Consider the following 22,845-nt stretch of genomic DNA (forward strand, 5'->3'; position numbering starts at 1 on the left):
AGTGTACTTGCGCATACGACGAGGTGTCTGAATGCCTGCCAACCAGTAACAAGGAGCTCGTATCTCGTACAATCACCATCCCTCGGGCCCACCAAGAATTGTATTTCTGTGATATGCTGGCCGACCTGGAGATGGACTTCCTTCGGGCACTGTTGTTTACCTCCTCGTATTCTGGGATCAGAAGAGAGTGAGCGCACGGGTGCCAAACAGCTCAGGACACGACACGTATGTAAATATGTAAGGAGTCTGTTGCATGTAGAGGCCTCGCATCGCGCTGTCGAGCCTCAGAACGAGAGGAAAGCTGCACTTTGGGCCCCGGCCGTACTCGAAGTATTTGCTATTCATACTATTGAATTATTTGTTACCCTACCGCTCGCTTCGCAACAGCCGCAGCCTTCAAACAAAAGATATTCCATGCGTCGGCGATTTGAACCCATTGTTCTCGCTGGCTGTCCCTTCCTTGGGCCTTGTTGGGCCTTGACAGGCGTCAACACGGCATTGGTGGGCACTGGCCACTCTGGCTAATTATCGTACAGACTACATACAGTACTTCGTACCTAGGTAGCTTGTGGGCCGTGGGCCTTGAGCCGTGGCCACGCTACCGGGATCTGCGATGCTCTAATTTTGGGTGTTGGGCCCCCCAGCGAATGCCCGTTTCTCGTTTTCCATCCCGTTTAGCGTCGCGAACTTGGGTGATTCGGTGAATCATTGCTTCTGGAACAGCGCTGTAAGTCACGTGATCTCACGCGGACAAGGCTAGCACTCCTTTTTCGGCTTTCCAGAAAGGGTATGGCGGCCCCCCCAAAACAAAAGTGGGCTTAAGTCGTAAGTCTTACCTAGGGCTAAAGACACACCATATATTAGCCTCTACCATCGTTTGGATCAGCCTGGGGCGGCCACCCATACGAGTACTAAAGCCTTCGAGACCCTTAACCAACGAGGCTGACCCTTGGAACTGGAAGGGTGGTCTCCTACACTACGTCGATACTACAAAAGGTGAAATGTTGGAGGATTTGGACTGTACAACTGTACGGGCCAATCGATACAGGCAAGTCAGCGTTGTTGAGATTTCTGTCTTCTTCTCTTCTATAGTCACCGTTCTAGTTTATATAGATAATTACTAGGCAAGATGACCTCCTGGAGCCTGTTTTCCATGATTCCAAAGCATTCCAGAGGCTGTGGCACTGACTCATTAATCGTCATCACGAGGTTGTCTGCCTGTTCCGTCGATAGTCACTTCGGCGCCAACATGAAACGACACGCTACTATACCAACGCCTTTTAAAGAAGGCGGGCATCGAGTAGCTAAATCAGCACCCTGAATTCTAGTGAACATCGACCTGAGATTCCTCCTTTCACCTGGATCTCATGTGACTTTCATCTCACTCACTCCTTCACCTACGAGTACGATCAGGTACGCGGAAAATCCATGTGTTGCATGTACGGTTTCGATTTTCTATCTACTCAAACACGTGTGCTCTCTCCCTCTCGCCGCTTCCGCCTCCGCCTCCGCCTCCTCTCTATCGCTCCTAAACCTCGTCCTCGAATCGCCCCTTGACCTTTTCGGCCATCTCTGCCTCTATGGTGTCTACCCCATGAATGTGGTAGACCACCACCCACTTCCCTTGCCCCGGGCGATGCGCCCGTCCCACGGCCTGCACCATGGTGTCCCACTCCTCTTCCTCCGTTTCCCCCACGAACGGCGCCAGGAAGACCACATGGTTTGCACATTGCAAATTCCATCCCGCCGCATCTTCTGAGTCGATTTGGAGCAGGAGGACTTTCGCCGCTCCTCTCCTCCCCTTTCGAACCGCCTCTTTGAATGCCTCAATCGTTCTAGACGCTTTCTTACTGCTCGTAGCGTCTGCGTAAGCGACCCCAGCATTATCGCAGGCTTCCGTAAATTGCTCTGCCATGTTGGCAAACTGCACAAAGACAAGGGCGAATTCCCCACCTGGGATAGCCTCGATGATTTCTATCGCTTTCTGCATTCTGCTGACATTGGTGACCGGCCTGGCAGCAACAACATCTGTAGAGAAGAAACGTGAAGGCCAAATATGCCCCACAGATGCAGAGCAGTATTTATCGACGCAGTCATCTTGTGCATGCGTATGTATAGGGCACTGAGGACAAGTGAGAATATGTCCACATCCGCCAGAAACTTCGACACTGTCAATCGCGCCCACATTGCTGTTGCAACCAGAGCAGGTTCCAAGCTCCTCTCCTCGATTGACGGCGACAGCGAACTCAACAAATCGCACGCGTCGGAATCCAGCCACGATTGCTTCAATCAATCTCTCGGCTTTGGTGGTGCGTTCGTCCATTTCTTTTGCTTGATAGAAGGGGGCCAACTGCTTGAAAGCATCCTGGTCAATCTTGGCTTGTTTCATGCGATCTTGATGCGTTTGCTTCAGGACTTTCGCTGCCTTTGGTACATTCTTGGGTAGTTGCAAGGTGGACGCCGGCATTTGTGGATTGGATTTGGCATATGAGAGAAGGCGATCAATTAGACGCGCCACAGGCGGGTCGAGGTCCAGTACCGCGAGGTTTTCGAAATTGGAGAGCAAAGCGGTGAACGACTGTGTCGACTTCGTATCGTGTGCATGTTCGTTGCAGTACCACAGCTCTTGCAGCTCCCGGAGAAGTGTATCGCAATTCTTCAGAATGCTGTCCTTTTCCGCTCGCACGATGGCCTGAGGGTCAAGTACTGCAGAAGTACCTGCGAATTGTTGACTGGTTGCCAGATCTGACATGGAGCATACCAAGGCCGCACGAGGTCCCGAACGACTTTGCCGAACTGCCTGGCGGATCTTATCTTCAGCCATATCCTTGAGTTTCCTGCCATCCAGTTTCACATTGAAGCGGCAGTCTTCTGTCTCGAGAATTTGTGTGACATCGGCGTAATCGAGGAGTTCAGAGACGTTGCCTGAGAAATCGCACAGTTTGTGTGTCTTTCCTTTTTTGGCCTGCGAGCTTTCGTCTTGGCGGATGAATGCGTCTGAGAACTCTTGAGCGCGGCTGTAGAGATGGTGGAGGAATGCGGGCGAACCAACATCTTGAAACTCCTGGAATTCTTCAGACAGTGATTTCAGCTTAGCATCCCGCTTTGGTCCTTTCACGAAGCCGTGGACACCATTCGTTTCGTCAACCGCCGAAAGCTTGGTTCCGAGGAGCTTCGCAATCGTGTTGACAGCGTCATAGTCGTGGACTGGGGGTGTGCCCGAAAGCAACCATCTAGATGTGGCTTTCATCCTAAGCAATGCTGCCAACGACGTTGCCTGTACGTAAGTAAATTCGTCAATGACGAGTCGCCGGAAGTTGAACATATGAAGCACTGGAATAATTGTGCCATTTTGCTCGAAAATGTCTGCAGCTGTGTCAAAGTCGGCCTTTTCTCCTTTCTCGAAAGTCTGGTCAGATATGACAACCCATTCATTCCTTGCGACTGAAGATGTTGTTGCATTTGCAGCTAGTGGTGCTTGAGCAGGGCCATTCAGGCCTGCAGTTACAGCCTTGGGCTTCTTCCGCGGAGGACTGTTAGCTGAACTCTGTGTTGTCGAAAGTGTTCTTTTTTGACCTCCGGTAGCTGCAGTATTGCGGGCCTTTTTGTATTCAGCCTTCTTGCTAGCACGAGTTTTGACACCGCTGAATCGTTTGAAGCCGCCAATGCTCTTTTTCGCTTCCCTCCACCCTCTCCAGAATGCATCTTCGTCTGTCCCATCGGATGAGTTCTCGATCATTGTGGCGAGATTGCTCAGTGAGTCGTGGAGGTACTCGTCAAAAGCACGGCCAGCTTTTTCAGGTACATTGGGGGCACAAGCGACCATGCGGTGATGTTCCCAGTACTTTTCGTCCTCGAAGAGAGTTAGAGAAGCTAGAATGATCTCAGCAGACGTGAACTTGTCTATAGTGGCATCCTCGAGCTCTTCCGCGTTATTGAGAACCAAGCAGGGGGTTTTCCCCATAACGTTGATGATCTCACCTGTCCACTGCTGTATCAAGTTTTTGGGTACAAGTATCAGTGTGGCTTGAGTGGATATATGGGATCCGATTCCACCATGTGGGAAGCATTTTGGGTCGTCTTGTTTAAGTCTTTGAAGGTCCTGGCGGATGAGCTCCAGGGTCGTCCGCGTCTTACCGGCGCCCACTTTATCCGCAAGGACTCCCCCACGAACGCCTGGATTTCTGCTTGCTTTCGCTTCGAGGCACCAACCAAGAGATGGAATGCACGTCTCCTTCAATACCACTTCATTCCATGTACACTCCGCTCTCTCTTTCTCCATCATCCATGCCAGAGTTTTCAACTGGGATGACCATAGTGGAGGGACGAGGTCTGAAGCCGCCGGGTTCATGTTGGCATTGCTGTGGAATTTGAGGCTTTTGAACTTTGGTCGAGCAGCGAGAGGCGAAAGACGACGCAGCCGCCATTCCCAAAGAAAGTCTCCTCCCATAGAGTTCAGTTCAGCCGCTGCACGGTGCATCAATGCAAAAACAGCGACTTGAACCAATAAGCATTGCTCCTTCCCATCACAGTAGATGATGGCTGAAACAGGCACCGGTCTCTTTTTCATGTCTTGTTCGTAGCATTTGGCCTCTGCAGCATCTTCTATCAGTTTCTGCTTGGTCTGTTTCTTCTCCTTATCATCCTCCAGTTCCAGTTCGACCCAACTTAAAGTTGGTGGTGCTGGTACACATGTGAAGCATCGAGCATCATGAACTGAACTACTCATCTGATGCCAGGAATTATCAAGTTCAGGGATCATTGATGCATAGCTGACAATCCATTTGAAATCTTTCAACGCTCCGGGCTTGTTCTCCAGCTGCAGCTTGATCGCCTTGCCTTCTGGAAAGTTATGAAGTGGCTGCTGAGTTTTCATTTTGACTAGAAACATGGTAGAGGACGAATTTCCGCAACTTTCCAACCGCGTGTGAGCAGAGGAATCTGGCTGTATGAGTAATTCGGCGGATGAATCAACGCGCTCTAGCTTCACGGCCACAAATGATGTCCAGCGGCCAGCTAAGGAACCCTGGACCTTCGTCGATTTCGGTATTGTGGTTGACTCTATAACTGTGGGTATGTACGGCTCGTCAAGTCTCAACAAGAGATTGCGATCATCGGTCGAAGTAATGCTGGGTGCACAAGTTCCAAATTCCATCCTATCATCAGCTGGCTCGCCGATTGGGGAGGCATTGAGATAAAAGAACACTGAATTGTCTTGAGATGATCCTGGCTTTTCTCGAACATAGAGCCACCCGTACGGTGCAGGGCATTTCTCAAGGAGTTTGTAGGTACCATCCAGTTGTTGCAAAGCCTTTGTATCCTTGCCAGTATTGTAAGATGAGCTAATAGCTTGCACCTCCACTCGTTTCGAGATCTTAAGCTTGGGATAGAAATTGCCTTGAAGTCCCAATTTAGCTTCCCAGGCTTCCGTGAGCGGGCCCACAGACTTGATATTGATGTCGATGTCTTTATTGAAGCCATCCCAGAACTCCCATATACCCTCGAAACAGTCCTCACCTGGACACATCTTAGCGATGGGGTGTTTAAGTAATGTTCGGATCTTGTCCGTCACAGGAGCTTGAGCAGGACATTTGGCAAAAAGCCACCAGGTAGGACGAACATCTAGAACGCCTAAATGGCTGAGGGTTCCTTTCATTCGTCGAGGGAAATCCAGCTCCAATCTGGCATTTTGTGACTCATAGACAGCTTTCCAGGTTTCTCCGTGTTTGACACCTTGGAATTGGAGTTCATGTTCTAGAGCTTCCTCCAAGACGTCGATGACCTTGTAGTCATTAAGGGCCTTGGAAATGGCAGAAAAGTGGTTGTCATCATAAGAGAACTTCACAATCCCTGGAAGGTATTGAGTGAGGCTGGAAATGAAAACATCGGCCGCTCCACGGTCCCCATGATCCAGAACTAGGGTTTCGAAATCGTCGTGCGGACATGTACTGCAATCCACACAACAAGTGTAGGAGCATTTGCGACAGTACTTGATATCTGCATTGGTATGTTGACCAAGGTTTTCACACTGACATAGAAGTTGGGACTTTCTCGCAGCAATAATGATCGCTTCCCATTTATTTCCAGTCGGTGGAGTTTCCAGACGGACCAAGTGATCTGAATTCTTCAACTTGGAAAATTCTTCTGGGTCGACGAAGTCATATCCGAGGGCGCCGACCTTTTCGACATCTTTATTCAGATAGTCATCTGTGTACTTTCGAAAGAGGCTTTCATGTGAGGTATGAGGCAATGCAAATGTTGTGTAGCTTGCTATGAAAGCGCTCAAGATGGAACTCGTGATGACTGTTGTCGTCATAGCGTTGCCTGCAAGGTCTTGCATTTGCCTCAGGGAGGCCTTTGTCAAATCCAAGTTATCAATCGGCATACCTTGAAGTGCGAGGGCTTCCAGTCCAACAACCGGCCCACCTCTTCGAGTTTCGAAAAGACAGCCACTGGGAGTTACGCACCCAACAAGACCCCATGCACGGCTGTCCACATCGCGGTCTATATTTTGCGTGATGTCGATAGTTCGAGACTTGAACCTCGTGTCCAGACCTCGCGCGGATGCATTTCGAAGTACAGAAATGTCAACCACATCCTGCTCGCGAATCGTGCGACCGACGAACCAGTCTCCCCAGTAACGTTCATGCAGCTTAGGGCGCCCATTTCCTTCTCGATTCGTGAACGGCCGCTTCGACCCCAGGAAATCTTCGGCACGGGCGCGTGTATGGCGCTTTTGACATTTCTTCCAATCATTGTTTTGCTTGCTTGGTTTCGTGTTCTCTGTCATTGCCTTAGCAGCGTGCAAGCGGGCATCATCTTCCTTGAGAAGGAAATCAGTATATGGAGAAGAAGCACGCTGCTGAAGCTCCTCCATGCACTTTCTCCACTCCTTGTAGAACTTTTCGCACAAAAATCTGACTCGTTTGTTCCGGATCCCGTTACAGGGTTGGGATCCACAGTCAACGCCACATAAATCAGAGTCGTGGTTTTCACAGTCAGTGCCGCATGAAACAGGATTGCAGAGATCGCTAGCTTCGATGAACTCTTGCACACGCTTCATATCGATTGCCACACTGTATCCTCGCTCACGAGTCTGAGGTAGGTAAAAGTTTTTGCTGTCAATCTTCAGGGCTCGGAAATAGTAGTCTCGGTCCGCCCAGAACACATGTTGATCCTCCCAGTCTGCACCCGCGACATTTTCAAGCAACACAAGTACAGGGCGATACAGGTCCGCATAGTCGGCAACACCAAGCAGCGTCTGAGCAGATTCGCCATCTATCTTGTTCGCATGGTTATTCAGTGCAGAATGATCTACACACGATGAGCCAGCGATCAGGATATGGGCTCCCTTCGGTATCTCAGCAATCGCACCATAAGCCGTCCGTGGGCGCTTCTGAACATCATCGGGATCATTTTTGTGTCCCGTGAACTCAGTGACATCGCGAAGTAGCACAGGAGGGCCGAAATTGCGCTCGATGAAGGCTTGTTTGTATGGCTCAATCTCACAACTTCCAAGATGGCGTATCTTGAAATGCTCCTCGCCTTGGCATTGAATAGATTGTTGAATCATATTCATTCCAATGATTGGACTTTCGGTTCCAGAACACATTGTCACAATACGAATTCCGGCACCATCTTCCACAAATTCTTCCATCGCCTCTTTCAATCCAAGGGCCATGGCCTTTTGAGTGATACTAAGAAAAATTTCTTGAATGTCTGAAATGGGTGGCTGGGCAATGTCAAGTCCATTGTTCACAGCTCGTGAGAGAGAACTGGTTGTAGCAGGTGCAGTAAGTGTTTTGTAAGTGCTTAGAGCACCGACATCCCGTGTTTCCAATGCTTCTTTTAGATTCGAGTAGTTAGTCTCTCTCGAGTTGTCTTCAATCAGGTCTTCGACTGCTTTGCAAGCCTCTAAGTTTTCTGTATCACCCCGGAGTGTCTGAAGCTTTGTCCTTGCTCTAGGCGTAGTAGGATTGGTAATGTATTGACTGTACATCCGGTCTGGCTTTTTTGGAGGTTTTGCTAGGGGAGGTGGGTTGAGTTTTTCGATTGCTGGAGGAGCCATTGTGTTTTTCAGTCAAGAGAAGGTCCAAAAAGTATGAAGGCTTCCCAAAGCCTTGCACTGGGATCAATGTCAGGAAGTAGAGAGAGTGATATCCAAAAGTTTGCTGTCTCCTCTACTACAGTTATGTTTGTGTGTGCCTGCTGCTACCACATGAAAGACTGGGAAGATCCATAGATTTAGTTGCTCGGTCAATCGTGGAATATGTCCTGGAAACATACAGTAGCGTATTTACACAATTCCTTTCATCAGTGGCTGCTGATTTGGATAATAAGGGACCTAAGATCTGCTTTCGGATGTGTTAGAATTGGATGTAAAGTCTTGAGCAATCGAGATCCTTTTGATTAGCGCGGGGGCGATTATGAGTGTGATTCTGAGAAAGGAGATTTCAGTTGCTTCGACTTTTTAGTCTATGCGGTTGCAATTGCTGAGAAATCGCTAGGGAATCAGGGACAACTGGTGTAAAGGCTGGAGGAATCAGCAGGGGCTCAAGAGAGCTGGAAGAAGAATTTGGCCAAGGATTCAGTCATCTAGATATCCAAGATCTTGATGCTGTCTAAGGGCCGGGGAAAAAGGTTCCTAAGTGAAGGATGACAACATAGACTATCTCATGAATGGAGAGAATGAGAGATAGACGTGCTGGAGGTCTGTAGGGATATTTTGGATGAGTGGTACTTTGAGCGAGGGGTTGAGAATGAACGGAGTTGCGAGCCTTGCGTGCGCTATAGCCCTAGTAGGGCGCGGTCTCGGCGTACTTGTGCTCTTCATCACTGCTTTTACTGAACAAGCACAATTGTCGGCCTTTCTCACTCTTGGAACAACAAGGATATTCCATTTCCCCACCACTGAGCTGCTTAGAATGCCCTCCAAGACCTGCGAAAGTGCTGAACCTTGCAGCGCTTTCTGTCTCCTGGCCCACAACGACGACGATTGCTATTAAACCGCCCGCAACTATCTTCAGATTTCGAATACCTGCAAGCCACAGGCCGTACAGAGAGTACAGAGACATAGAAGCTGTACGAGAAGGTGCAAGACGAGTCAAAGAATAAAATATCAAACACCGACTTCTTTATGTCTGAAGAAACTGAAGAGCACTGCCCGAAGTTTTCGGACAATATGTTTTCGCTGAAGGAGCACACCTTGGTCCTTGTGGGACCATGGCTAATAACTGAAAGAGTCATCCCTCAGATAAGGAACCAGGGGGCTATCGTTAACTCCTTAGCTCAGCAGATTGCCATGAATCAGATTAGTTTGCAGGCGAAGACATCAAAGCTTCCAGGCTGGTTCACCTCTTGAACACGTCAATTTGGAGCTGCAACAAAAATTTGAAGGCAAACCATGGAGAACCACAGCCCATCTTGTCAAACACACAAGGAAAAGCCTCATACTATTACGTTGAGGCTGCACATTAAGAAAGACCCCAGTGCAACAAATGGGCTTCACACATATCCATGAAAAAAATTGGTAACTTTGTGAATTCGACGGCTCAGAGGGCCAGCTTGAGCTTTTGGTTTTAACCCGTGTTTAAGGTTCAGACATCCCACTGCAGCCATGGAGGGCTACAAGATGTCCAGGACCTAACCAATCCAAGAATGAAGCCTGCATTACCATTTCGCGGTGCAGAAGTCTCAGGAAAGCTGTCACACCCAAGTGCCGAGGCTCGCTGGAAAAGGAGGTTCAGTGGAGCCAGTGAGTGCTTCATTGATTGGCAAGAGTGCACAAGTGGATCGCTTGGCATTGAGCTTAACAAAACCACATCACCATGAACATCATCAGCCTTGCACCCCGCAAGTTGTCCACCTTACTACCAGGGTAGGCACGGAAAGGGCTTTGTCCGGGGCGCTGGCTGCCGAAGCTCCAAATTTGACATTGAAAACGTCGACATGAAGCTGAAGCTGAACGTGGGTCCCCATGCACTCATGTTCCACCTCGCAGAGGGACTGCAAGGAGAGTTGTCGGCACGTTCATGTACTAAGGCTAAGTCACTGGATGTTCACCGTGAGCCTGCACCGTGGGATTCGGATTATTCGGAAATCAGCCGTTGTTGTGTCAACTTAGCTGTGGGTTCGACAGCAGGAATTGACGAGAGTCGACTTATGTTATGGAATAACTCCGTCAATGTAACTTCCCAGACAACCTTGAGCCTGAAAGATCGGATCACTGATCAGAATGTCTCCAATTGAAGTATTGCCACAATGTGATACCAATGTGCTCACCGGCACCTTGTACCATTCTCAGACGCTCTTAGTAGTATCTTCAATCACAGTATCCCTGGAATGCATTCGATTTCGTCCAACCTCGTCCATTGAGATTTGTCTATGACATCAAGTTCCTAATATCCCTCCCTGTTGCTCTTTCAAAGCAAATTCGCGTGGGTATGGAGGTTTCTTTCTGCCCTCCGGCCTGCTTTTGATGGCACTTATCGCGGTGATCATCACGCTGGTATTTGAATGGTTGATCGCACCAACATGGCTGGATTTGGGAGGGAACCTCCTGATGCTTGATGAGAGCTCGAGATGGTGAATAGGTTTTCGGTCCCCAAAGCCAGGTCGGTGATATGAGTGGCACTTTCGAGTATCGCCGTCAAGACTCGGCTTGGTTGTTGTTCTGAACCCTTGACGAGAACTAGTCACAGGTCAAGCTGTTCATCGCTAAAGCAACCGCACCCCGAGCATGAGAGGACTAGGATTCGGAAAAGAGCTTGTACACCAACCCATGTCAGCGCAAACTGGGAGTCGCACTTGTGCACTATAGGCTACAGTATCAGTCATGTTGCAGCTTCCTCCTGTGAGCGTTCAATAATTGGGTCAAGATGCGGTAAAACAATGGTAAGAGTGGTGAAGGAAGTGTGCCAAAAAAATATCGAGAATCCTCAGTCAGGGTGCATGGGCTAGCAGCTGGACAGTTGGGTACTTTTGATTCATCTCTCAGCACTGCTAGTCAATTCATTCTCGAATCTCGGGTTCTAGGGTCCGATATTGACAAGTGATGATTCAAGAGCGAAGCACGCCGGCACAGTGTGGCGATGACGTCGAAACAGACAGCAAGTGCGATATGCATCTGCTTTCCATCAACAATGAACCTTTCGAAGCAGGTTCGATCTCAATCATGAACCAAGGAGCAAGATCAACCATTTGTGCTAACACGTACCTGTCACGGGCACGGCCTATCCTGACTCCTGAGGATCACTGCCAACTAAATCTCGCTCAGATGTAATCCCACGGTAGGGGCATGGTGCTGAAGCGATAGCCGGGTCGAAGCTAATGGGCCCACAGGATACACAGGACTTCTATGGAGGATGTTCTACCGAGATCAAATCACATGTTCAAGCCGATGGCACACCATCGGGTCGAATCGTAGAGTCTGATCCTACTTAGACAATACCCCGGTCGAACGAGGGTTTTCATTCAACCCATAAGCGGATACACGCCATCGGCACAAAGAACCGTTGATAGTCTCTGCAAGGTGGTGGGCTTTGAAGACGCCTGGTATGTCAACTGAACAACATTATCATCTCAGAAAGTTTGTTCATGGGGAAATACACATCCCGTGTGGGCGCGGAGACGAACAGGACATGGTTATGTTAGGCATCTAGTTATTTGCAAAAAGAATTGACAAGAAATCCTTTATTAGATTCTTATGAGGCGATAGCATGTTACATTTCTAGGATTTCTACTATAGTTGAAAATCCTAGCCTATCAGGCCTGAGCTACATACTAATGTGACAGCGACGATATTCTGACAAGAGCGCAACTTCAGAATTAAATGTTTGTGGAAACTGGGAGAGACTCATCCCTTCGAAACCGTGGTCCCTCGCTTGTTAGTACAGAGGAGATGCTCTACGCCCACATGCATATGTAATGATGATGTTCCTCATCCCAGCTGGAAACCAGAGACATGTGGAAGAAGAACACTAGAATATCAACGTCCTCGATCTCTACAGCAACACCCCCTTTTCTGAATAGCAAATATTGTGATTGAGATCTGCCTCCTGGTACCGTCAACTTTATTTTCTTACCGTCCTAGATAGTAGGTAGTTCACCGTAGTCAGTAGAGCGCTCAGCGCTTGACTTACGTGGTAGACAAGAATACCGGCCTCTTGCTCGTGTTGGGCAATGAAATATTCCATCTGCTTAGTGCTCTGGGTTGTGTCCACTGAGGAGTTGGGAAGATGCCTGGTGCACGTTCTCCAGACATCCTGCAAACAGAATTGGCAACCGAGCCAACATAGTTCTTGGATGTACCTAGATCAGAAGCCTCCGAACCTCCGGCGACCAGAGTCGCATGATCAACCACACAACGAGAGTACGAATCGCGCAGGGTTCAAAACTGCCGAGTTTCGAGGGAAGAATTGTTACATTTCGACCACCTGTCGCTAATGACACAGCCTACTAAAGGTTATAGAGCAGTGGCTCACTCTGGACTTTTCATACACAAATTACCACATAGTTCTTCACCCAAGACCTCGTTTACCTTCTTGAAGTCTGATCTTCCGATGCGCCGACGTTGAGACCCAGGCCTTGAGCGTCGAGATACAACTTGTTTTGTCCCCCACTCTCTTGTAAGATAGTGGCAATATTCCGAGCGTTTTCAATCTGTCGAAGTTCTAGGTAGCTCCTGCTCTTCTTGATAGCCTCACCAATCAACTCGGCGGATCGGGCCTCACCCTGGGCACGGACAACTGTTGCTTGCTTCTCTTGTCTGGCCTTGTCCACAACGAACGCGGCTCTTTGGGCCTCTTGCTGCGCGACCTGCTTGGCTTCGACGGCAGCTGTGAATTCGGGGGAAAAGGAGAGATGGGTCAGGGAGACATCATCGAGCATGATGTTGAAGAGCGCAGCTCGTCTTGTGAGGTTGTCTCGAACCAAGCGAGCAACATTTTCTCTCTGGGTAATCAATTGACTTGCATTGAATTGTGCAACCACGCTCTTGAGCACCTCATTCACAATTGATGGCAGGACTCGTTCGTCGTAGTCTGTACCTAGGGTGCGGTAGATTTGTGGAAGGGCCTCGACTCGAGGGCGGGACAAAACACGACAGGTGATGTTGACCATCTGCAGATCTTTCGTTCCGGTCAGGGAGGCAACATTTCGTGGCTTTGCGCGGACATCGTAGTCAATGGGCGTCTCGAACCAGGGTATTCTGAGATGAGTTCCTAGACACTGTCAATGATTGCGTGGAGTCGACAACCTTCATCTTCCATACCTTCGCTATAGATTTCCTTGCTCACACCAGATATTCTCTTGTACTTGATTGCGCGATGACCACCGTCAACTGCAAACCGTCAGTCATACAACCATGACCTAATAGAGGGTATGAAGCCTCACCGTTGAAGATCGAATTGGAGATGACAACACCGCCAACGCCTAGAGCAATTAATAGTAGAACTCCTCTTCCAGCCGCGGCACCACCTGGAACGCCTCCAAAGCCACCGCCGCCACCGCCGCGCTGCTGGAGTGTCCGTTGCAATCTTTGCAAGTGCTCCCTCGGATCGTAGGCCATGGCTCGTGATCTGGAACGGCCACGAATTGAGATGATTGGAGCGACTGGGAGCCTGAGCAAGAGGAGTAGGCAACTTGATGGCAACCGTAATCGATTTTTGGACGAACTACTGGAAATGAGCTAGCACAGGGAGGGTTTTCCGTCAGACGGAGCTTGTGCCATCAGAGTTGGCAGGGTTTGGCTGTCAGACAAATGCACATATCGCCTGCGGCAGAGAAGTTAGATACGTCGAAGCGCAGATGCATGATGCGCGAGTTCCACTGCAACTTCACTAAAATCCGACATTCGTTCGCGTGCTTTGTCCGCTGCTCCCGGTTCAGTCAGTTCAGGTACAGGTTGTTGGCTCCGTCCTCTACTCCTACCTTTTGATTCAACGGTTGCACAAGAAATTTCTATCCCACCCAGCTCGCCCACCATGGCTCCAGGTCAAAGCCGCAGTGTCTTCGTGGGAAATATCCCCTTCAGTAAGTCATCAATCAAGCCTACTTCCATCGAGCCCTGGCTGACTTCTTTTTCGCAGACTTGAGCGAAGAGAACATCGTCAAGATCCTCTCCTACGCTGGAACGGTGGTCAAATTCAGACTCATGTCAAATCCGGACACCGGCAAATCCAAAGGCTTTGGCTTCGCTGATTTTGCAGACGTCGACGCTGCTGCGACCGCAGTGAGAAATCTGAATGACTACGAGATCGATGGACGCAAAATCCGTGTCGATTGGCCTCACAATAACGAGAAAGACTCTGTACCTTCCAACTACGATCAGACCGCCCCAACCAACGATGGCTTCCAAGCCAGCGGTGCCAACGCTCTCCCTCCCCTTCCGGCTGGAGTCGATCTACCTCCAAATCTACGAGCCACCGATGCCATTTCACAAACACTCAATTCTCTTCCAGCGCCTCAGCTACTCGACGTTCTCACGCAGATGAAAGCTCTCGCTATCTCAGATCCTGCCAAAGCCACATCCCTCCTCAAGACCGCACCACAATTGTCCTATGCCATTTTCCAGGCTTTGATCTTGATGAATCTGGTTGATCCCAAAGTGCTTGCCCAAGTCGTCGAGCAAGCTACAAGACCGGCTCAATCTGCAAACATCCCTCCACCACAACCTACTCCTCAACAGTACCCTGGGTATCCGCAACCTATTCCAGGTCAGATGCCACCAAGGCCACAACAGCAATACGCACCGACCCCTGTACCACAGCAACAAGCCCCTCCGCCGCCTCAACCCCAATTACAGTTGTCTCAACAAGAAATGATCCAGCAAGTGCTTGCTATGGATCAAAGAACGATTGATTCCTTGCCTCCTACCGAAAGGGCACAGATCATTCAGATCCGCGCCCAAATGGGCGTCAGATAAAGCCTAAAGACTGGCAAGCCTCACGCTCAAATTTACACTGAATTCTAGTTCAGCCCATCGTAGTGTTACCGCTGTCCGATTGTGAATGATGGAAAGTTCAATCTGGTCTAGCGACCGCTCAGGATGGAGGAACTCACCCAGACATCACATCTTGTCTCTCGTCCACTGGCCAATCGGCTTAAAATGAGGCTGACTCTACAACCTGGATGGAGTCTTGGTTCATCACTGACAGGCCACCATTCCGCAAGCTCTTATGCTGTTGTTCTGGTTCATGTACGTCTAGCATACCATACCATCAAGTCAAGCACAACATTTCCAAAAACGGATGAACAAAGTGAAACAACCATGCAGCTTGCTGGTGATATGGGCTAGCCATCCTCTATCCACACTAAGATTCCAACGAAGAACACCAAGCCAAGGAAAGGATAGAGCTGAAGGGGTGAGATGAATCAGTCAACAAGGAAGAATGTGCAGAAAGTCATGGAATCCCATGAAAATAGAGAGATGATAGTTCAAATTCGAACCGAATCTATAGAGTTCATCTCATTGTCGTAGTCAACCAAGGATAGTCAGATAATGGCACACTGGGGGTATCAAGCTCTCGCAATCAGAAACTTCGTCACATCATACATAAGACCTTTGCCATCTCACCCCATCGATTTCATGTCAAGGTAGAGCTCGGTAGCCGAGTGCCCTCAACTCTGCCGCTCGCCAGGATTGCCGCCATCGGGTACAGCAGCACCAGTACTGCTCAGAGGGCTGGTGCCGATTCCCTCATCTGTCATCCCAGTCGATGGCCTGAGTGGACTGCCCTTGAAATTGGTGGTACCATCTTCCCGCTTCAACCAGGCCGTCCTGCTCCCATTACGGGCTCGGGTCCTGCCGTCCGTCGAGTTCAGCGGCACAGCCGGCATGGGCGAGGGGGATGGCCGCGGACCTGGGCTCGGACTCGGGCTGGGCGACCCTTGGAAATCAGACATGGTGGGTATTGATCTCGCACTCGCATCGCGAGGACTCCAGGTACCTGCCCCTGCACCTGCGCGCACGCCTGGTCCGCTGTCGCGTCTAGCACCGTTCATCCCGCTTCCTCCAACCAGAGTGCCCCTTGCACTTGCGCTGGTACTTCTCGGCGTGTACTGCTCGCTTACGCCGTCGGGATAGCCAGAGCCTTCGGTGGCGTATCTATCTAGGTACTCCTCACCGCGGCGTTTTACGGGGCTCTCGTCGTAAGGGTCCCACCCAACGCGTCGACGAGCATCTGCTCGGAGAGCCTGGCGGTAGTTTTCGTCACCTCCCGCCCCAGTGGATGCCGCTTCCTCGAGGAAGAAGTTCAACAATTCGTCTGTGATGCTGAGGTGCGATTGCTGCTGAAATTGCTGGAGCGAGGTCAAGCGGAGGAGGAGTTCGAGCAGGGACAGGGAGGTGCGGATCTGGTTAGCCCATGGCGGTTGATGCGATGTCGGAAGGGATTTCACTGGGGAGACTGATTTGGTTTGGCTCTGATACTGAGGAGACGGGGATGAGTTAAGATGCATGTCTGACAGCGATGCCGCGAGATTAGATGGGGATGGAGATGCCGAGAGTGAGCGTGCAGAAGTATTCATTTCCTGATTTTCGAGCTCAGAATCGGAGTCGCTAGGTTCGTATTCTGTGTAGACTTCGAGGGCAATCCATTCAGGGTCAAGAGATGATGGGAGACGCCAAGGGTCTTGTGTGCGCTCCGGATGATCATTACGGGGATATTGCTGGTCAGTGGATGTCTGGGTGATGAAGTCTTCTGAGTTTTGAGCGTGGCCAGTGTCAGCTGCTTCCATCATCCTTCTTGGAGGTATTGCGTTGAGGTCTCTTTTGAGAAGAAGTACCGGGTGGTTGTTCTCCGCATCAGATCCGATGTTTAGGACTTTGCTTGTGTCTGCATAAAATATTTTCGAGATCTCGTGGATTGGAATCATCTCACGTACACCGGCAAGCTTGACGTCGTCGAAAGGCCCAGGCTGTGCTTCGTTTTCTTCAAATTGATGGTATCGATCGTCATCCAAATCTTCGATGATCATCACCTGGTATGCATATTCATCACCGTGTGCGTCTGCTGGTATTATTGTGGATCCATACAGATTTGGGCCCGTGCCTGGAGAGTTCAATTGAGCCGGAGGTATTCCCTCAGGCGCCGAGCCGTTGTGGAAGACGACGTCAAGAGGGACTCGTCGCAATTTTACGCTAGCTTTGTGCATGACTTCTTTCCATGTGGTCTCTCGGATTTCGTCCTCATTCTGCGGCCGGTCATGCCCTGCAAAGAGCATGTAGACGGTAAGGGTGAAGGTAGGTCCGATCTGGACGGCTTGTTCAGGATGAAGGAAATATTGCGTATCACCAGCTGTAAGGAAAGTGCTAGCCTGCAGGAGTCGAGATGGAGACACGGTATGCGGCAATGAGGTAGATAGGCTGGCTCCAGAAGTAGTGATAGCCAGGTTGATCAGCGGGACAGCATCTTCGATTCTAGCGAGCAGCTTTTGGGTGTCTGAAGCAATAAATTTGAGCTCCAGTTCATTCTTCGCCTTGGTCTGGCTGTTAAATTTGGATTTCTTGGTTGCCTCCTCAGAGGCATTCGCAGCAAGGAGTCTTCGGGCCAAGGATTGGATCTCGAAGCGTAGTTCTTTTGTAAGTGCCACGGCTGACTCTAAGGATGTATTGCCACGAGCAGCAATCAATTCGATCATGTCAATAGCAGGGGCGATGATTTGAATCTTGTGCTGAAGACGTTGTTGAAGCAATTCAACCTCATCCCGAGCAGCACTTTTGGGTGCATTACTCATGAGTTTCGCTGACTGTCTGATGGCAAATGATGCAGTGAGACCAATTCCTGAGCGGATAGCATAGTTCATCGCATGCTGGGTGACCTTTCCCAGGAAAAGGTCCATATTGATGGAGATGGATGGTTCACACGCTCGGAGGTTGTGATTTCAACGAAAGAAGCCCAGGTGGATTAACGAACGGAGGGGTGGGAGGGGCTTCCAGTTTGCTACCCATGTACCATAGCGAGGAGACTACCGATTGCGGTAAAAGAAGACCAGACCTGCCCACGGCACTTACAGGTAGCAAGGGATGTCTAGGCACCCAAAGCAAAGCCCCTCGTTGTGAGATTTCTTGAATTAGTATGGAGCACTATACTGGCCTGAGACCGATGCGTGTAGATTTTGCGTAGCAGCGTTGGAGGCATTCATGCGACGTCATTGGGAGTCATCCGTGATTCACCAGCCTTGCCAAGCCTCCAGCAACAAACTAGTCCCAATAAAGACTAAGTGCGATGCGTGCCAAAAATGCAGTCCGACGTCTTCTGCGTCCTGCGTCCCAACTCGAAGTGAAAAGAGTCGCTTGCCCCTCCAACCTCGAATTGAAATTGATTCTTTTTCGTAAACCTCATTGCCACATTTCCACACAGCCTTCTCTCGATCCTTGGAACACACGCCGATTCCTCGCTTCTCGTTTGACCACTTCTCACCATGGCAGGCAACTTCGATTCTTGGGAAGATGCTGCCGCCCAGGACGACGATCTTTCCAGGCAGACTCAGCAAAACCTGAACATCAACGCAAACAGTTTCAGACCTGGTGCTGCTTCATTTCAACCAGGTGCTACGTCTTTCCAACCTGGCCAACCATATCAGTCAAATGGCTATCAGCAACCCTATGGCTATGGTCAACAACAACAATTCAACCAATACTCTCAATATCAGCAGCAACCGACTTACAACCAATACCCTCAATATCAGCAGCAGCAGCAGCAGCAGCAGCCGACCTACAACCAAAATTACAATAGCAGCCAATTTGCGGCATACAACCAGACTCCTGGCGGGTTTCAACCAAGACAGGGCGCTCCCATCAGCATTGCAAAGCGCCAGGATGCTCAAGCAGCGCCAGCACAACAGCCAGCAGTCCAACAGACCCAGGCCGAGGCCCCTGCCTCGAACCCCGCTGCGCAAGCTCCTCCCTCTGCCTCAACGGCCAAACAACCTCCAGCTGCAGCACCCCCCAAGGCCAAGGTCCTCTCCATCGGTGTCCCCACATCCGCATCTACCACTCCCAAAAAGCCTGCCTCACCTACAACGAAAGAACCTCCAACCAAAGAAGCGGGCTCCAAAGTAGCAGCTACAAAGGCAGTAGAGAAGACGGGGGAAAAGGTCACAGGCAAAAGTTCTCCTGGGCCGTCATCCGGCAAGTCCTCGCCGACGCCAGGCGAGGCTAAAAAAGGTCAGACCGCAGAGGAGCTTGCTCAGGAACAGTCGGCGGATGTCGACGCATCGGTTCTAGAAGAAATGTATGGTAAAGAACATGTCAACATCATTTTCATTGGCCACGTTGATGCCGGAAAGTCAACCCTGGGTGGCCAGGTATTGATCCAGACAGGCATGGTGGACGAACGGACACTTGACAAATACAAGCGAGATGCAAAGGATGCTGGTCGTGAGACTTGGTACATTTCCTGGGTTCTCGACCTTAACAAAGAGGAAAGAGCCAAGGGAAAGACGGTCGAAGTCGGTCGTGGCTTCTTTGAAACTGAAAAACGACGCTACACCATCCTTGATGCTCCTGGTCACAAGACCTATGTACCGAACATGTTAAGCGGTGCCGCTCAAGCAGACGTCGCCATCCTTGTTATTTCAGCACGAAAAGGCGAATTTGAGACCGGATTTGAAAAGGGTGGCCAGACTCAAGAACACGCCATGTTAATCAAAACCACTGGCGCCAAGGAACTCGTTGTTGCTGTCAACAAAATGGACGATGTGACTGTTCAATGGTCAAAGGAACGTTATGACGAGATCGTTGGCAAACTAAAGCCTTACCTTAAGAAGCGAATCGGCTTAGACTCAACTTTCATGCCCATTTCCGCACAGACAGGCGTCGGGGTCAAGGACCAAATTCCCGCTGACGTAGCCAGTTGGCACAAAGGTCCCTCTCTGCTCGAATTTCTTGATGGCATGGCCAAGATTCAACGAAACCTGAACGCCCCTTTCATGATGCCTATTGGGGCTAAGTATCGGGACATGGGTACAATGGTCGAGGGACGTATCGAGGCTGGAGTGATCCAAAAAATATCCTCGTATATCATGATGCCAAATAAGGAAGATGTTGGCATCTCTGCATTGTACGGTGAAACGGAAGAAGAAATTCCCCACGCTACTTGTGGTGAGCAAGTCCGTCTACGACTCCGTGGTATCGAAGAAGAGGACATCATGCCAGGCTTCGTGCTATGCTCACCCAAGCGTCTCGTCCACTGTGTACGCGAGTTTGAAGCACAGATCAACATTGTTGAACTCAAGTCTATCCTCTCTGCCGGCTTCAACTGTGTGTTGCACGTTCATGCCGCGACAGAAGAAGTCACCTTCGCAGCCTTGCTGCACAAGCTTGAACCGAGAACAGGACGGAAGAGCAAGAAACCTCCTCCGTTCGCCGCCAAAGGCCAAAATATCATCGCGAGACTACAAGTGACGAGTGGTGGTGGTAAGATCTGTGTTGAGCGATTCGAAGACTATCCTCAACTCGGTCGATTCACTCTGCGAGATCAGGGACAGACTATTGCCGTGGGCAAAATCACTCGACTGATACTAGATGACGACTAATTGCGCTACGTGTCTGGTAGTTCTCGAGCAAAGTTCCATTAGGTTCAGCATGGTGTTGCTGACTTTGTGCCGAATTTACCGCTGACCGAACGTGGTGCGAAAGTATTCGAAAGATGATGATCGTCTATATATCATCAAAAACGGTAACGAAGACCATGATGCATTGCAACGGGATGGGATTGGGAGGACTTGACGGCTGATTAGACGTGTATCGATGAAATGACCCAAACTTCCTTTGATGGCCTACTTAGTAGTTGGAAGGCGGCGGCCTGGTGCCCAAGTTGTCGCATGAGATGTGTGGCAGATGGGTACATACATGTATGTACCTTAAGTAGTAGTAACTACATAAGACGCTACGTAGCATACATAGCAACCTAAGTAGCGCCACTGACCCAGTGGAAAGGAACAAAATCATGGAGAGAATCATAAATGATGATAGCCTCTACTAAGTACATACATAATAGTATGCATACTATGTACTACATACTAACGTACTAGTACATACATAGTACTACATCCTTGCTAAATAATAGTTATATTACGAGACACTGGGGTCTTGCGAACAGCTACTCGCTCAAGGGAAATGGCCTCATCCAGTCTAGCCTCCTCTGAACTTCTAGAACTTGTCGCCGATGGCAATATGGACTTCGGCCTCAGCGGCATTGAAGTACTTCATAGTTAGTATGTACTACGTAGTATTATATATATACACACAGTATGATCGTGTTCTCGGACAGGTTTACCTCAGCATGGTTGACCATGCGCATCTATTTTCTGTAGTCCTGGCTACCTATATCGTCATACTAGTGCTTATCTAACTCACTTATATACTAGTGGAGAAAGGAGGCTGAACGAAGAAAGCGAGATAAGCGAAAGCTCGCCCATTGGTCCGAGCCATTAGATTATATACATACATGCTCAGTAGTATCCCAACATACATTATATATAAGTACATATACTACTACTATGTATATATATGTACCTTCAGTCTATATCACTGGCGATTAACTAGCCCCGAGTAAGATTGTATACATTAAGTACCCGATCGTGTACTCATATACTTTACTATATGTACTTTTTATATTGAGGCGTTTATTGGTGTCTACACATTATACGTGCTTCCAGGAAAGTATTTCGCTTTTTATAGATACTGTCGCAGAGGTTAAACATGCATCGCTATCCCTAACCGCTTCATGGGGCGAAAGCAAATACACAGTCGACACGTTGCCTTGCTTGATTATACAATATACAGTGTATAGTAAGTATACATAGTATACTACAGTATATTTCCACTCACTACATAGTACATACTAAGTCCTAAAGTACTAGTAGTAGTTGTTGCTTTATTTCTTTAGTGGTGTGCTCCGCGATGGGAGCCTGGCACCTTCTCGTAGTGCGGAGCGTGAGTACTCTTTTAGAGAGGAAACCGAATCCTCCTAACCCTCTCTATACTTTATATAGAGAGTTATTTACATAGCAACTCTCCTCGTACAAGAGGAAGAGTCTAATTCATTGTACAAAATACGAAATCCAGCACCGACGGCAAAATTTATATACATAGCAAGTACAAGTACAGCAGTTACAGAAAAATTAGTGTGTAGATGTCTTAACTCTTAGCGTTATTAGTACAGCACTTGGCTAAAGTCGGCTTATTACCAACTCTCATAGGTGTGCATGAAGGCGGCGGCGGCTGAAGGATACTGTAGGAGCATCATCAGTGTACCAATGTCTGATTACCACGCCGTAGGTGAAGAAAGTGAGGGAAGAAGAATGGAGCTCACAGTGAGGGTTTGATTCAATCCTAGTAGTAGATCAGTAGATTGTGTGATGGTCACCTCTTTCTAATCCAGCAATGCAGGAAGAAGGGAAGTATATATGTACGTACGTACTCAAAGTGAAGTGAGAGAAAAGACGGGAGTGCCAAGGTTCAAAAGGGAGTCTCTGGATCGAGACTAAAATAGTTATCCGAAGTGGCAACACCGAATTCGAATGGGAAGAAATATAATAGGTAGAGAGATGGGCAGCCGGCTAAACGAAATAATGGGTCTTGTCTTATGCCTCCAAGACCCTAAATATATCCTATGTACGTTCGTTAGGCTCACAGAAAAGACTGTTACCAGTTACCAGATGGATTGGGATTGTGGTAGGGGTAGAAGACAGGGTGATTAAGTCACAATACATACTATGTATCATATATGCCATAGTACTTACTAGTTTTAGTATTCAGGCAATGGAAAAGAAAGTATTACTGATCGCATCGGTCCCTCAAGAGACTGACTACTGGGGAGTTACACTGTGAAGTCAGGT

At 49.2% G+C, this 22,845-nt stretch overlaps 5 protein-coding genes across 5 annotated transcripts; 2 read left to right on the top strand and 3 right to left on the bottom strand.

Moving 5' to 3' along the window:
* Positions 1–1,528: 1,528 nt before the first annotated feature.
* A1O9_04503 (uncharacterized protein) lies at positions 1,529–8,068 on the bottom strand (the record flags this gene model as incomplete). Its single annotated transcript, XM_013406793.1, has 1 exon — positions 1,529–8,068. The coding sequence occupies one exon, from the start codon at positions 8,066–8,068 to the stop codon at positions 1,529–1,531; it is 6,540 nt and encodes a 2,179-aa protein (XP_013262247.1).
* Positions 8,069–12,534: 4,466 nt separating this feature from the next.
* Positions 12,535–13,567, bottom strand: A1O9_04504 (uncharacterized protein; the record flags this gene model as incomplete). Its single annotated transcript, XM_013406794.1, has 3 exons — positions 12,535–13,220; positions 13,271–13,339; positions 13,393–13,567. The coding sequence occupies 3 exons, from the start codon at positions 13,565–13,567 to the stop codon at positions 12,535–12,537; spliced, it is 930 nt and encodes a 309-aa protein (XP_013262248.1).
* Positions 13,568–13,982: 415 nt separating this feature from the next.
* Positions 13,983–14,923, top strand: A1O9_04505 (uncharacterized protein; the record flags this gene model as incomplete). Its single annotated transcript, XM_013406795.1, has 2 exons — positions 13,983–14,031; positions 14,088–14,923. The coding sequence occupies 2 exons, from the start codon at positions 13,983–13,985 to the stop codon at positions 14,921–14,923; spliced, it is 885 nt and encodes a 294-aa protein (XP_013262249.1).
* A 695-nt stretch (positions 14,924–15,618) lies between these two features.
* On the bottom strand, positions 15,619–17,841 carry A1O9_04506 (uncharacterized protein; the record flags this gene model as incomplete). Its single annotated transcript, XM_013406796.1, has 1 exon — positions 15,619–17,841. The coding sequence occupies one exon, from the start codon at positions 17,839–17,841 to the stop codon at positions 15,619–15,621; it is 2,223 nt and encodes a 740-aa protein (XP_013262250.1).
* Positions 17,842–18,423: 582 nt separating this feature from the next.
* A1O9_04507 (uncharacterized protein) lies at positions 18,424–20,538 on the top strand (the record flags this gene model as incomplete). Its single annotated transcript, XM_013406797.1, has 1 exon — positions 18,424–20,538. One exon carries the CDS (start codon positions 18,424–18,426, stop codon positions 20,536–20,538), a length of 2,115 nt encoding a protein of 704 aa, XP_013262251.1.
* Positions 20,539–22,845: the final 2,307 nt, after the last annotated feature.

This window comes from Exophiala aquamarina, assembly GCF_000709125.1.
Source record: "Exophiala aquamarina CBS 119918 chromosome Unknown aczIA-supercont1.3, whole genome shotgun sequence".
NCBI lineage: Eukaryota > Fungi > Ascomycota > Eurotiomycetes > Chaetothyriales > Herpotrichiellaceae > Exophiala > Exophiala aquamarina.